Raw genomic sequence first — 14,350 nt, 5'->3', positions numbered from 1 at the left:
GCAGACACACTGCGTAAAACACTTCACTTGATCGAGGCAGCGGTGAAAGGGGCGGGCAACCCGGTGCTGGTTGCCCTTGATGCAGAAAAAGTGTTTGAATTGGGTGAACTGGGGTTTTCTTTACGGAGTCCTACAAAAATATGGGTTTGGGGAGAGAATGCTGAAGGGAGTCCAGGCGTTGTATTCCTCCCCTGTAGCAAGGGTGGCAGCCAACGGGAGACTGTCGCGGTCTATCAACCTGAGGAGGGGCACGAGGCAGGGATGCCCCCTTTCACCACTCCTGTTTGCTCTGTCAATGGAGCCGCTGGCGGAGCAGTTCAGGAGGGTTCCACAAGTGGAAGGGATCAGAGTCAGGGAGAGGGAATTCAAGGTAGGGTTGTATGCAGACGATGTCCTCTTGCACTTGGTAAACCCGGTAAACTCAACTCTGATAGCATTAGCAATTATTGAGAAGTATTGGAGGTACTTGGGTTTCAGAGGGAAGTCGGTCATGTTTCCCTTCGCAGAGGATGGCCAGCGAGATGTGGAGGCTCTCCGGCCCCTGTGCTCAGAACATGTTTACCATTTCCACTTTGCATCCCCACTCCACCAACAAGTCAATTTCATGCTGGTGTAAAACCAATGGATTCCTTTGCATTGCCAATAACGTAAAATGCAAGGACGAGCATGCATCCAATGAAAGAGGAAATGTAGCCAGTCCCCTCTGTTCAATTTTGACTTATTATTCAAATGAGGCCCCATATTTTGCTATAAATAAATACAAAGAGGTTCTAATGAGAAGTGCTGGAAGCCACTCCTATTCCATTTTCACTAGTGAAATGTATCTACACTTAGGATGTTAAACGAATAAGTCAGACTAAATTTCCTCTGTACTGTGACCACACACAAACATGCATGAAACGTTTTCACTGTTCAAAAACAGGGACGTAATTTGGCGGTCAGCAGGGGTCGCAACTGTGAACCATGAGGTCTCCCTTGCTACCCCTAAAAAAAGATAATGTTATTTTTTTTTTTTAAATGTAAGCTCCTGTGCTGTGGCCAGCACATTGTGACTCTTTGTTTCTGTAGTGGCTGGCTTTCTTGTTCAGGCCTCTTGAAAAAAACAGGGTGTTCCACAAGTGTAACACTTTGAGCAGTGACCCTAAATAAGAAAGAATAGGAATAACAAATAATTTGCCTTTCTGGAATTCTGTACAATAATTGCTAGACTCATTCAAGGTTTATTTCAGTCACACTTCAGGGGGTGAGTCACTGATTTAGTCCGTTCTTAAACACCTCAACTCAGCCTTTCATCCTTCTGAGGTCGATAAATGAGTACCAACGCAGGTTGGGTGAAGTTGTATTTATGTTTGCTCAATATAAAGCGCTCAAGCGTAAGTGCTACATAATAACACATCATTATCATTTGACCTTGGACGTCTGCTTGCATAATTGGGGAGGAAGGATAGCTCAGAGGCAACTTTTTTTTGTCTTGGAAGCAAGAAAATGTAGCACAACACAGGTTTGAATCCCGATCCCAGGCTTAGAAACCACTCTCTGGTATTAAGTGCATTATAAAAGAACAACTATAATTCACAGTAATTTGGAAATATTAGCCTATACACACTGATATTAACAATACATATGTTGATCCATTCTTGTATGAAATGTATATCATATTATAGTGATATCGTAACCATATTTTTCATAGTGTACTTAGGAACAATGCTATGTGATGCTACTTCCTTTTTTGTCAAGGGGTGAAAGGTTGCATTCCATCGCTTCCAGTGATGTCACTTCAGGGTGGGGTCAAATGACATCACTTCCTGTGGTGTCGTCAGAGGTCGTGGGATGTCACTTCCGCTATCCCTGGCATTTTGGTGATATGATGTCCATGTTAAAAAACCTAGCGTTTGTGACTGACTGCATATTTCTGAAGCAGTTGCACAAGCAAAACTACTGCCAGAATGACCTTTGTGGCTACATATTTGCATGCCATTGCTAATGACAAGATTTGCTGCAGTTTTGCATGTCTGAAAGTTTCAGCCTACCTGTGACGCAGAAGGCCTTGGTGGCAGAGCTGGAGGGGGCAGCCAACCTGCCCGGATACCTGGGGAGAAAAAGAAAAATAATTAAAAATAGAAACATGTTATAGATTGCGGCTGACCGGAATTAATTGTGTTGGTTAGAAGTATGAGGTATTTTTACAGATTTGATTTTTATTAAGAATTAGAGCTGTAAACTTTGGGTGTTTATTGTTCTAGATCGATTGGGCCGGCTGCCACACAATGTGGTTTTCGGCCTTCTAGATGATATTTTGATCATGGGCAACATCAGGCCACCATAACTATGCTACTCCTGACAGATTCAATCCGACATGAGTTGATCAATTTAATAAACACAGAGTATTTGTTTCAAAGTTATTAAAAACATTAATTAAAACATAATAGTTCAAACTGATGAACTGTTGTTGGAAGACATGCTTTTCATGCCTGAACACATAAAAGACGATTTTTTACTCAGTGTGCCCTATGCTGCAACCAGGTAGGATACATTCTTTTTAAATCTGCATATGGACATATTAAACAGGATTTACGAATGACTTTCTTTATCTAGACATTGACCCTATACTGAGTTCTATTTATTATTGCCCTCACAGAATATTACGGACATGGGGACTATTGAAACCTTGGACCCTGTTACAACACATTTACTGTGAACAAGCAATACTACCAGAGAGCTTTGAAGTCCGACCACCTGCAGACAGGTAGGATTTCTACTTCTCCACATAATTACCCCAACAAGGGATGCCACCCACCAATGTAACTGCACATCTGATAAATAGAATGCATCGACTAAAAGGGACCTCATAATAATTTTTCTAGGTTTCCTATATGTAGGGTAACGCCTGGTACGTCCGGAGAAGTTTCTTAAGGAGTACCACTCTAGCGATACCCTTAGCGATCTCCAGTCAGCACCCATGACCGGTATGAATATGGAAGTTCACAGAATTTGATTTATGAAGATATTACGACATAAGATTCTAGCCAACTGAAATAACTTTTGTTGTTTGCTTACATCTAACAGAGTGTGCATATTTAGAAAAAGATAATTGGATTAAAATGAAATCCTGCTCCTGAAGAAGGGATATCAGATCCCGAAATGTGTTGACCTTTTGTACAAACTCCATTTTCTTTTAAAATCCCCCCTCCTTTTTGAAAAATGTCTTGATATATTGTGTCTATTCTGATGATTTTTTGTATCTGAAGCACAAGAACACCACGAATTGCAGAATACTATACTGTACAATACAATACAATACAATATTGTGGATTGGTATTCACACAAGAGAATCACAAGTTTTAAGTAAAAATTGAAAAAGTAATACTTTTAAGTGTATTTTGTTTATGCATAATATATGTAGGCATTCCACTGTATCCTAAATCTGTATTTTCCATATGTTAAATATACTTTCATGAATTTTGTCTGTTCACCAAAACCCTGAGTGTGCATGGGATGCAAGTGTTCCACAGACCGTGGAGACCGTTTACTTTTGTTCCATATAACTACGACCCAGTGTCAGGGTCGATATACACTCCCGTGCTCCTCACTTCATACCCTGTAGGGTTCCAGTGTTTAAAAACCAGACAAAGACACTGTCAAGCACCAAGTGAGAAATGGTGGAGTTCTGTTAAGAAAGCCTTGTCTTTCCTGAGAAAAGGGAACCGTATGGAATCTATGTAAAGACTTAAAACATGGCACACAGAACCTACATAAAGGCTGGGGACCGTACTGCAAGAAACTAATTATGTGGAAAGAAACACTGAACTTGACAAACTTTTTTAAGTGTTGGGCCAGGCAGAAGCCAAGGACAGAGGCTATTGCTCCGGCCTCCTTCTTTTTGTTAAGTCCTTCTAAGTGGTAGGGCCAGTTAGCTGTTAGGATTTGGACTAAGGTCTATTTCTTTGGGACTTTTTAGTGGGCACCCTTACTTTTAGTTGTACTAGGCCGGGAACTTCCCTTATAGCGATAGGGTTAGATAGGAATTTTTCCTATTGTTTGAACAAAAACCCCTTAAAATGTCACTACCTCGTCTGACTCCTTCTCCTGGTTCGCCACAGAAGGTACTGTTGGCACCAATGCCAAAGGACTCAGGTAGAACCTGTTCTCTCCAGCCCAAGGGCTCTGTGTTGTTACGAATCAATGGCAATGGAAGTTCCCTTTTGAATTACTGATCCACTATGTAAAGGTATGACAAGTACGAGCAAGATTTCCGGCTTCTCTCAAATATCTGCAATGTGCAACAACAATTGGCAACTGAATGTACTTCAACAGCATCAAGTTGAATCAATCTAAAATGCAGATCTTGGTAACAGTTGAGCCAACCTGTGGGATATATTGACCCACTCAACGGCATTGCCCCACATCACCAAGCTGCATTTGCGCAAGAAACAGCAACCCGGCTGCGCTGGCTCCTGTGCGCACCAGGACCTCAAAACTGCGTTTTGGCAGCAACGAAAAAAATGGCTTCACCTTCCTGCCTAGCACACTTCAGGCAAAATGGAACCAGGGGATAAACTGAAAAAGTATGCCAGTGTGTTCTGAAACCTATAAAGGGGATCAAGTGAACAGGCAGCACTAAATTGCTGCAAAAGCCAAAATCTCCTTCAAAATGAACATTTTTTCACCCTTTCAAAATGCTGTTTTTACGCTAATTCCATCTGTTCCTTCTGAAACCACTGTGATTCAAAAGGCCCGGTCATGCCCATGATATTTCACTGTGCTTCCCCAAAACCAGGCATAATTCCTGAGTGACAGGCCCAGTCAAACCAACTCTGACGGAAATCAAGAAGCAACTTCATTTTCACGTGTTTATTTTCCTTCCAAATGTATCCAGGTGCAGCAGTTCAAAGAGACTTTAACTCTCTGAGCCAGGTCAAGTCAAATGTATCTACGCTTTAGATAAAACTCCTGCTTCAAGGAAATGACTATAGCTGCAAAGACAGTGTGGGCAATCTGAGGCAGCTACAAAACCGAATTTAAAGAAAGAAGGCTAGCAGTTTTAACACATGTGGAAAAATGGGCTTTGCTTACTGAAGAAAAAATTGGCCTGTTTAAAAATAAATTGTTGAATAAAAGCCTGCTTACTTAGCAATATAACGGGATTGTGTTCGTGGTGATAATATAAATATAGGCTATCTTCTTTCCCAGGTTTCTTTAATTCAGCACCCAAAATAATAAATTAAAGAGTTTAAAAAAAATGGGTGGGCTGGATTTGCACGCTCTCAGAAAAAACAGTCATTCCAGTTGATGCCATAAAACTTCCCCAAGGAAGGGAGACACACCATAAATCCAGGACACGCAAGTGAAAATTGCCAGCTTGAAAAACTTTGTATGGGCCAGGACAAAGCAAGTTCACACGCTCGTCAGACATTCGTCTGTGCTCCAGGCTGAGACAAGTCCTGGGAGACTGACCTGTCAAGTGTAAGGGGCAATAAAACCTTCAATTAAGATGGGAAACCCCCCTTGCCTTGAAGGAAATGACAGTTGGAGGAAGAAAAAAAGTTATCTACTAACAATGGACTGCCTTTTGGTTACAAAGACTATCTTATAACAAACCTTTAAAGACTTTTTATCTCTGCAGCAAGAATTAGTAAAAAATGTACGTAAAGTGTGCAGTTTTAAATCTTATTTTATGGGCTTTCTTTTAAAACTTGGTAGAACTCATTGCCGCATGGGGAACAGAAGTTACAAAATATGAAAGATTCCAAGGAAAGTATTATGGTTGCAAACATACAGTTTTGTACATACATCCCTGGGGATAAATCGCATCTGTGTACAAAGTTCTGGAATTTTAGGCCAAATCTTTAATATGTAAAATTACCAAAGTGTATCAGAAGGGCGAAACAAGGTCGCACAGACTTGAGGATTGGACTGATATGTGCTGCACATAATATGTAACCTCTGTGTATAATTTTCCAAGAGATTGCAAGTGTATACATATATGTTTTTGGCAAAATCAGATTTCCAGTAAAGTAGTGGGAGTTCTTGGACATTGTAAAACTCACCTTATAAACCTGACATCATTCCCTTAGAAATCCAACCAACTGAGAGTGAGGCGGAGACTAGCACCCTTGTCCAGTCCCTTTGTTAGGGGTGTGTTTAGTTAAGCCTGCCCCAGTCATATACTTGGATGATGTCACTAGGCATTATAAATAAGGGTCCTTGACAAGACTTTAGACACACACACACACTTCCTGATTTCCTGCGCTGTGTTCCTATTCATGTTTCATCTATCCAGATTCCAGATCACAAATACAAGGCCAAGCATTGATGATCCAGCAAGGCCTACCCTACAAAATTAAAACCCACTAAAATTCCCAAATAACCAAAGGGAAAAACTGTGGTACCTTTGGCATCCTGATCCAGCTTGGCTTGCCGCCACTCACTGCATGCTGCTGCCACCCTGCTACCCTGATGACCTATATTATCCAGTGACCAGAATTGCCAGTCCAGAAGTGCTACCCGGTAAACAGTCCATGCCCAGCTGATCCGGTCCCGCTGATTTTGTCCGGCTGTCCTTTGTTAGACCAGATCCGTGTGGTGACCAGAACCGCTCACTGTCCAAAATCCAAAAACTAAAAAGTGGACAGTGAGTATCAATAAGAACCATAGAAAACCATAGTATACCTTGCTTTGCCCTTAGTTCCCCTCTCTAAGTCATCCTATCCTTATCCTGTCACAATTATTCTTGAAACCGTGCCTTTGATTTCTTGTGCTAGCGCCATCTCTGTAGTAATTCTGCCTTGAGTAAATCCTAAGCTATTAATCCTATTTCGAGTGATCGGGCTGGTTCTGCCAGGGTGGGCACTGGGGAACTAGGGTTTCATTTGTGAATCAACCCTGGAGCTTACTGTATCTCTCTTTGGCATCTTAGACTGAATGCTCTAGTGTTAAGTAAAACTGTTTTTGTCAAAACTGATTTCCTTTCCTTTTTCACCGCTCCATTTTTCTCAAAACGCACCTCACTCTATCTTGCATAACTCACTCAATTTACCGCATTGCGATTTACACTATTTCACCCGTTTTTATTAAAAACCGTTTTGGTAATTTCAGGCGGGATTTGCAAAGTTTGCCAAATTCCCAACGTGTCATTTGCTGCAAACAAACCTGCCATTCATTTTCAAACTGTATGCTCTTGGTTATACATTGCTTGTGATTGTTTGTACTTCTACATGGTTGCCGTATTGAGGAATAATACTTGTTTCAAGGTTTTTACACACATTCATTCATTTATTCATCCATTTCTGAGTGTCATTTTTAGCATTGCCAGGGTTTGAGACCCGTTTTTCTCTCTTGTTTGGGGAGGGAAGGTCGGATTTCAATTTGGTTTTCCATTTGTCATTCCTGATTACCTGCTGCTTCGGTTCATCCACTTAGAATTGATTATTTGTGGGTTGAGGAAACATTGCAGGGGGAAATCCTAACTCAAGTGCTATGTTACCTAAAATCAAAAAGTGCTCTTATTCCCTGGTGTTTTGTAGATGTGTCGATAAAAGGTTAAACTAAGTGCATTGCTTACATTACTATTGTTATTATCACCCCATTGGTGATTGCTGTTCCATATTAAAAATGTTATGATTTCTTTTAATTTTCAAATAAATAAATAAATATTATATTTTATCAACTAGCCTGGTCCATGGTCCATTGTGACCCGGGGAATTTGAAAAGGGGGTGTGATATGAGTGGTGTACAATCTCAATATTGAATCTAACATAAAACATAAGTATTTCAATTGCGCGCTGCATACTAGGCCGAGACTAAAGGTGTGCGTTGCCTGATTGAAATCCTTAACAAACCTCCATGATGCTACATCACCTTTGGTTAACTTCAATGGGTGCCAGCGGATGTCACCTCTTTTGAATTTGAAAATCAAGAGTGTCAGACAATTGACAGAGCTCAACTAGATTTATTATTCCCAATAAATGTGAGGTGGTCTGGAACTCGAATCTCTGTTTCTTAGCCTCAGTACTCAAGTTGTTATTTGGGAATAGGCAGGACCTGGCCCTCAATCCCAGAGTCACTCTTTGTGCATGCAGTCTCTCAGATGACGGTTGGACTTCTGACTATAAATTCACGAACTCAATCTTTAAAGTCTGTTTGACAGAAACTTGTCCTCCGACGCCGAACTTTTAGCACTTCTTACGTCAATCATTTTCTTAAATGGCACTAGGGACCATTCCTCTGAATTTAATTGATCAGTGCTCCTCAGTTCAATTTCTTTCTGAACTACCGCTAGGAACTTAACCTCCCAGTTCCAAGTTGTAGGGCTTCCAAGTTCAGTCTCTTTTTAGACACCAACCTTTCTGCTCAAGCCCATGTGTCCAAGACGACCCACCTGACGCAGTATCAATTAAAACTTGACAGTAAAGTATAATCTTTTCTTCCTGTGGAATCCTTCCTTTTTCTTTTTTAGTACAGGCCCTTGTTAATATTGATGGTTGTGATTTCCTGCCTATCGAAGTTTCAAAAACCGCTCCCAGAATTTTAAAATCGGCATTATGCAGCTGCTCATTTGGCGATCTTGACCCTCTGTAGCATTGCCTGTCGAGTCAGGAATTCTTAAGGCACTGACTCGCCATCAACCAAGTTTTTTGGGCCAGAAACTACTACTCCTCGGTGCACCGTGTACACCTGAAAGTCAGTATCACAGATTCGGTGGCAGGGTTTCGCACCTGCAACTACTCTTTTTTTTTTTTTGCACCTCTGTGGCACTTTCTTGTCAGGGGTCCCTTCATTAAGAACATTTCATCAAGAACTGAAAGCCTTTTTGTATCCCACCGTAAAATCTATGTTTTTGTTCATTTATTGCTGCAGTTGTCTGCAGCACCTAGAGGACGTCTCGAAGGCAAACGTTTCTCTCAACAGAAGCAATGGTGTAATAGCGACCACTTTTGGTTCCTCAATGTCGTTTGGGACGAGATTGTCAGCTCCCTAAAATGTATAATCCAGTAGGATTTATTTTTCTGCATATCCATAAATAAGTCTGGAGAAACAAATGCGTGTGAGGAATTACAGGGACGATTAGTTTGTCAAGAAGAGTTGGACTTTCCACAAACTATCTTTTTATCCTGACATGATTTGTGGTAGGCACACACTCGGCTGCAAAGTGTGGACTTTTCCATGACAAATGCACACTTTATTTATAGACGCAATTGAGGCAATAAACTGCAAACTGTCGTCTGGCCTACCAGGGCTCTAGCTTGTCTCTCCTCTTTGTAAAACCTCCCAATTTGTGTCTACCGAAAGCAGAAATGCAGTGGCAGGGCTTCATATTAGGCCATCAACTCTTGAACTGGGGACTGGTCCTGTACAAAATAATTCCTTCATTATCACCCTGATTTCTATTATTGGTGCAGTGGGACGAGGCAGTGCTGGCGGGAAGCCATTTTGCTAGCATGGGCAACTCCAAGGGTAAGTTACAGTGAGGAAACTGCTTTTCAGAAACCCATCCCTCACATTGGAATATCATCCACGAATTCACATCAGTTATTCAACTTGGTTTACATTCAGTTGTGATGCGGTTGCATTTTAGCAAGGAGGAAGAGGGGGAATGCAAGGAGTACACCCTCCTGTCCATCGTCGTCCTCTTCATATTGCATAATTATCGCATGGAATTCATGACTGACTTCTTAGCCAATCAGAATGCAGTTAATAACTACTAGAATTGACTCATTGTGAACATTCTGACTTGTGAAGCAGACAGGGAAACAGCAGAAAACGTTTACTGATCAGAGAAAATGGAATCCAAATTGATGAAAACGAGAGGGAATATTAGTAAAAGGTCAGTCTGCTGGCATATTCGTCTAAGTATTTCTGGTACTAAAAAAAACTGAAGGGCGGCCTTATGGGATAGAGGCATGTGCAGGGAGGAAAATAATTAGATCAATATGTAAAATGCATGAACACGTTTTTTAGATCCAGCAATCCCTGTCTGTCTAAGATATGAGTGGCAGGGGAGTGGGAGCAGAGGAAATGTGATGGCAGGGTGGCTGGGAATGTTAATGTTGATGGTAAAGGTATTTGTACCGCACACCGTCACCAACGGAATTGGTCCCCAGGTGCTCGAAAACGCCTTTAAGGATTTTCTGTCCTTTTGCCGGTTAGCTGATTTTTGGGTAAAGATTGAATTATACCACCCAAAAAATATTTATCTTCACATATCTTATGTGTTTTACTTTGCATTCATAGGTTGTGTTGCATGAAGTGAATGCAGGAAGGATGCCATATTTTTGTGGTTTGAGGGAACGTGTTGCTTAAAAGAAATGTCATTTTCTAATGTCCTGTCTGGGTCTCAGTGGTCCTGCTCAACGATCTAATCTTGATGTGTGGCACCTGAGGATTCTGTAGGCCATGCTTTCTTGAGCCTGTGCCACCTGGTTCGAGTCCAGGCTTGGTGCTGGACAAATAATTGTCTCAGGGAGAACAACAAATAATTGTCTAATTTTACAATTCACAATTCGGGCCTTTCGCAACAACCTGTTTGAATAGGATCCGGATCACAAATGTGTGTGACATTTGCTGAAACAGGTGCATTTTAAAACCCCTTCTGCATAAAAGAGTATTTATGTAATGTGTATGTTTATTTATTTTGTGTTTTGCAATGCTCCACGTCTATATAAGATAGAATGTTTAAGGAAAACAGTGAGGAGGAAGGGCTAAGTAGGTGAAAATGGGAGGCGATGGAAAAGGGGAAATTGAAAAAAGAAAGCGGGTACACATCAGCAAAAATGTTGCGTTCCTAGCACATTCAGCTCTTGAGATCATTCAGCCTTTTAAGTTTAGTAACAATTAAATAGTAAGTGCAATTTTAGTTCTAGGACTTTAAGGGAGTGACTTAGAGGAGCTGCCCCATTACTGGGAAGGCCTTCTGAAAAAGCAGCTTTATGAGCTTTACTGATTTGGAGACGGTCAGGTTCCAACCTTAAGTCCAGTCAGAGAGTTTTGGGCAGACGACCACAGGGATGTTCTTACCAAATGTTTTTTAATTTGTGTGGTGAAAGGAAAATCTATTGGTAGAATTAGATTATAAAAATGTTCCGAGGCACATCTGAGGAGACGTTTGACAGGCATTTGAGGCCTGGGTTTCATATCGCTTTTCTTGTGATACACAAAAGCTTGAATTCATTTCTATTTTTTGCCGACAACTAATGCAGATTCTAAAGGGCGTTGGTGATATGGTTGCATTTTTGGAAGCCTAAAACCAGCCAAGCTGCCCTGTTTTGGTTGGCCTTCAGTACGGAGTGCTGGGAATAGTTGGGTGATCCACAAAAAGGTTAATGCAGTAGCCCATCCCTGATATTACCAATACAATGATAATTCGGGTATTATATTTCATATCTATGGTGGAGAGGATCCTACTCAGAAGACTGTGCAGGAAGTGACAGTCACTCATTATTTAAGAGATTTGTTGGGAAACTGAGACATGCTGGTGGTGTAAGATGAGGCTGGTGTTTCTGACTTAGTTGACCGTTAGCGGGCTAGGCCCAGATTTTGAGGCTTCCAGCTGAGTGTGTTGCAGCTTGGCCAAGCTGCAGATTGGGATTTCCATCTTTCCAGGATTGAGACAGAGCGGACTCTCCAGTATCGAGGGTTGAGTCGCAGACAGGCAAGATTAAATGTTTGTAGTGTTAGCAGGAGAGAGGACATCTAGATGGGTTCAGAATTTAGTGTATTCCGCATATATGCCAAAAAGAGGGGTGGCAGGGGCACAACTCTTGGTCCCAGCTGAAATCTGCTCAAAAGTCCAAAGATCTTCTCCTCCTAGCATGCTTTCATGTCATGGCAATCATCAGGGATGCTGACTGGATTCAGATGTACAGGGTTGAATCCCTGGTATTTGTAGTGTAGAGCCAGTCAGGATCCAACTCTCCCCCAATTTGAAATGTTAGCCATCAGTGGGGAGGAAGTTACCAACAGTGCTCCAGATGCCTGACTTTGGGGTTCCACACTGTTGATAACTGCCCCCCGAGGGCTGACATAGAAAATTGTGGGTGGAGTTGGATCCTGGCTATAGTTAAGTTGAGTCATACTCCCATAGGAAACCCGAAAAAATTGCTAATAACTTTTGACTCGTGCAACAGATTTGGTCAAAATTGTGAAGACAACTAGGTACGACCGAACCCCCAAACCCCCCACCTTTTGGGGAATGATTCAATAAAAAAAGAAAGTTATTAAAAACAAAATGAATTTGCGAACTAGTCCCCATTAATTTTCCCATAAACAAAACAGGCCAATTTTTGCCGTTCTGTCGGAATTTAAATAATATTAGGCCTCCTATCGCAGCAATTGTATGTGTATTGACCTACGCCAAGTTGCCTAAAACATCATGCGAATAAAACTCTGCGGCAAGGTCTTGACCTTAGAGAAAGTAATGTAAGTCGCCATCTTGGATTAAGCCCCATTTTAGGTTCTCTTGTAATGTGGAAGTCACCCTGAACATCAAAATGGAGGCCGAATGACATTCTGAGTAAGATTCTGGCCGTTGTGATTTCCGCACACACAAATAATTAATATGCCTGCAGGCCACTTGTCGGGGTTGCGAACTGAGACCTTGTCCTATTGCTGAGCTATGTGTACATGCACAACTATATCAGCAAAACTGATCAAAATGCATAAATTATAGGATTGACCTGGCAAGGAACCCTAGGCCCGATCCCAAGAATGGTTAACCCGCGAGAGGGTTGGCCAAGGGCTGGACAAATCATATAAAAGACCCAAGTATTCCAATGTACGGTCTCTCTTACTAATGCATCGAACCTTCGTTGAAGTTCGTTACGTTACTCTGAGAGCCGAATAGCTATCCGTTTGTCATTTGACTTTGGTAACTGTTGTAGCTTTTAAATAAAGCACTTGTATGTTATTTGTAACCTGTGTTGGTGTGTTTCTTTTGGGCTTCCCGGCCTCATATTATTTTTATGTTTTCACAGTTGGCGCCCGAACAGGGACCCTCAAGATTGATGCCGGATCATTGAAGGTTGACACAGACTATCGAACCGGGATCGGACGGTGTGATACTGCGGGCCCGACCGAACGAGACGCGATACCTCGGCAGCGCTGCACGATCCGATCCTTGGACGATAGTCGTGTGGTCTGACACGGCATCTTGACGAGGGTCCATTTTTGAGGCGGGCAGATTTGTCGAAACCACCAAACACAAGGTAAAATTCGTTAGGTAAGTTCTTTGGTAAACCGTACGGTCCTCCTTAGGTTTGGTCAGGTGCGTCGTGACCCGGCTCTTAATTTAACCCTGACAATTTGAATTTGGCGTATTGTATCTGCAGACACAATTATTGACCAGGTAACACCAATTTTTTGTGAAATGCCTGGGAAATTGTCTAGCTGCTTTAGGGCTCTGTTCCGCAGCGATCGACAATCTTTGGAATTTAGCCGCCCGGCACCACAGGAGGGGTCGCCGGCATTTACTATGTACTGTAAGTATGGCATTGGACGTATAGTATTTAATGATATTTGGCACAGACAGACCAGACATGCCTCCGAATTTCAGTAGCCAATCAATGGTAGTTTTGAGATCCCCCGTATTGAATACCTAGAATCGGTCTTGCTAAAAAAGAAGGCCAGACCTGCAGCCTTTGATGTTTTGCAGAATTGGAAAAAAGAAGCATTGCAGCAGCTTAAAAGTAGGGATAAACATGCACACCGTCATAAAACAAATGTCGAAAGGGCGTTGTTATATGATAAGGAAAAACATTCAGAGTCAGTTAAAAATATGGATAGGGCTTTTTCCCTCGGAATCCAGAAAATGTATCCCTCTAAAGATTTCCATGTTTCTGAGGAATTTATTGAAAAATTGTTAAACGAACGCAGGCCTGGTGCCTCTGTGCCACCTCCGTATGATCCTCTCCCGGGTGCTCTGCCCATTCCTGCTGTTGTCCCTGCTGTTATTCCTGTTCCCCCTGTACAACCTATTGTTCCTATTCCTCTAGCTGTTGTTCCTCCACCTATCGCACCACCCCTTCCTCCTGCGCCGATAGTTGCATCCTTATTAAATTTGCCCACACCTCCGCTCCCGAGTGGTTCCGTATTGACTGAAGTTGATCAAGGTGCGGGGTCAAAGATTGTCACTCGGAATACTGTTTCTGCAGATAAGAAACGGGAATTGTTTGCATGGGCTAAGCACTGTATGGAGAAAGGTGATCAAGTTAATGTTTTTTCCACATTATCTAATTTGAACAGTTTTCCCGAGAAAAATGTTTTTATCTAAGGTTTGGGGACTCATTTATGTGTGATGTGGAGTAGATTACAAAATTCGGATCTCCCACAAGGGGTGAGGGATCTAAATGCTTTAGCA

The 14,350-nt window shown here is 41.9% G+C and overlaps 1 protein-coding gene across 7 annotated transcripts in view; it reads right to left on the bottom strand.

The window, feature by feature from the left end:
• REPS2 (RALBP1 associated Eps domain containing 2) overlaps nt 1-14,350 on the bottom strand; it is a 1,712,589-nt gene that overhangs the window by 339,285 nt on the left and 1,358,954 nt on the right. For all 7 annotated transcript variants that reach the window (XM_069636810.1, XM_069636815.1, XM_069636811.1 and 4 more), the window contains one exon: nt 2,031-2,089. In XM_069636810.1, the coding sequence (XP_069492911.1) occupies nt 2,031-2,089 (59 nt within the window). The remainder of the gene's footprint in view (nt 1-2,030; nt 2,090-14,350) is intronic.

Source organism: Ambystoma mexicanum, chromosome 7p (assembly GCF_040938575.1).
Source record: "Ambystoma mexicanum isolate Mex_15411 chromosome 7p, UKY_AmexF1_1, whole genome shotgun sequence".
Taxonomy (NCBI): Eukaryota; Metazoa; Chordata; class Amphibia; order Caudata; family Ambystomatidae; genus Ambystoma; species Ambystoma mexicanum.
This window is presented reverse-complemented; position numbering and strand designations above follow the sequence as displayed.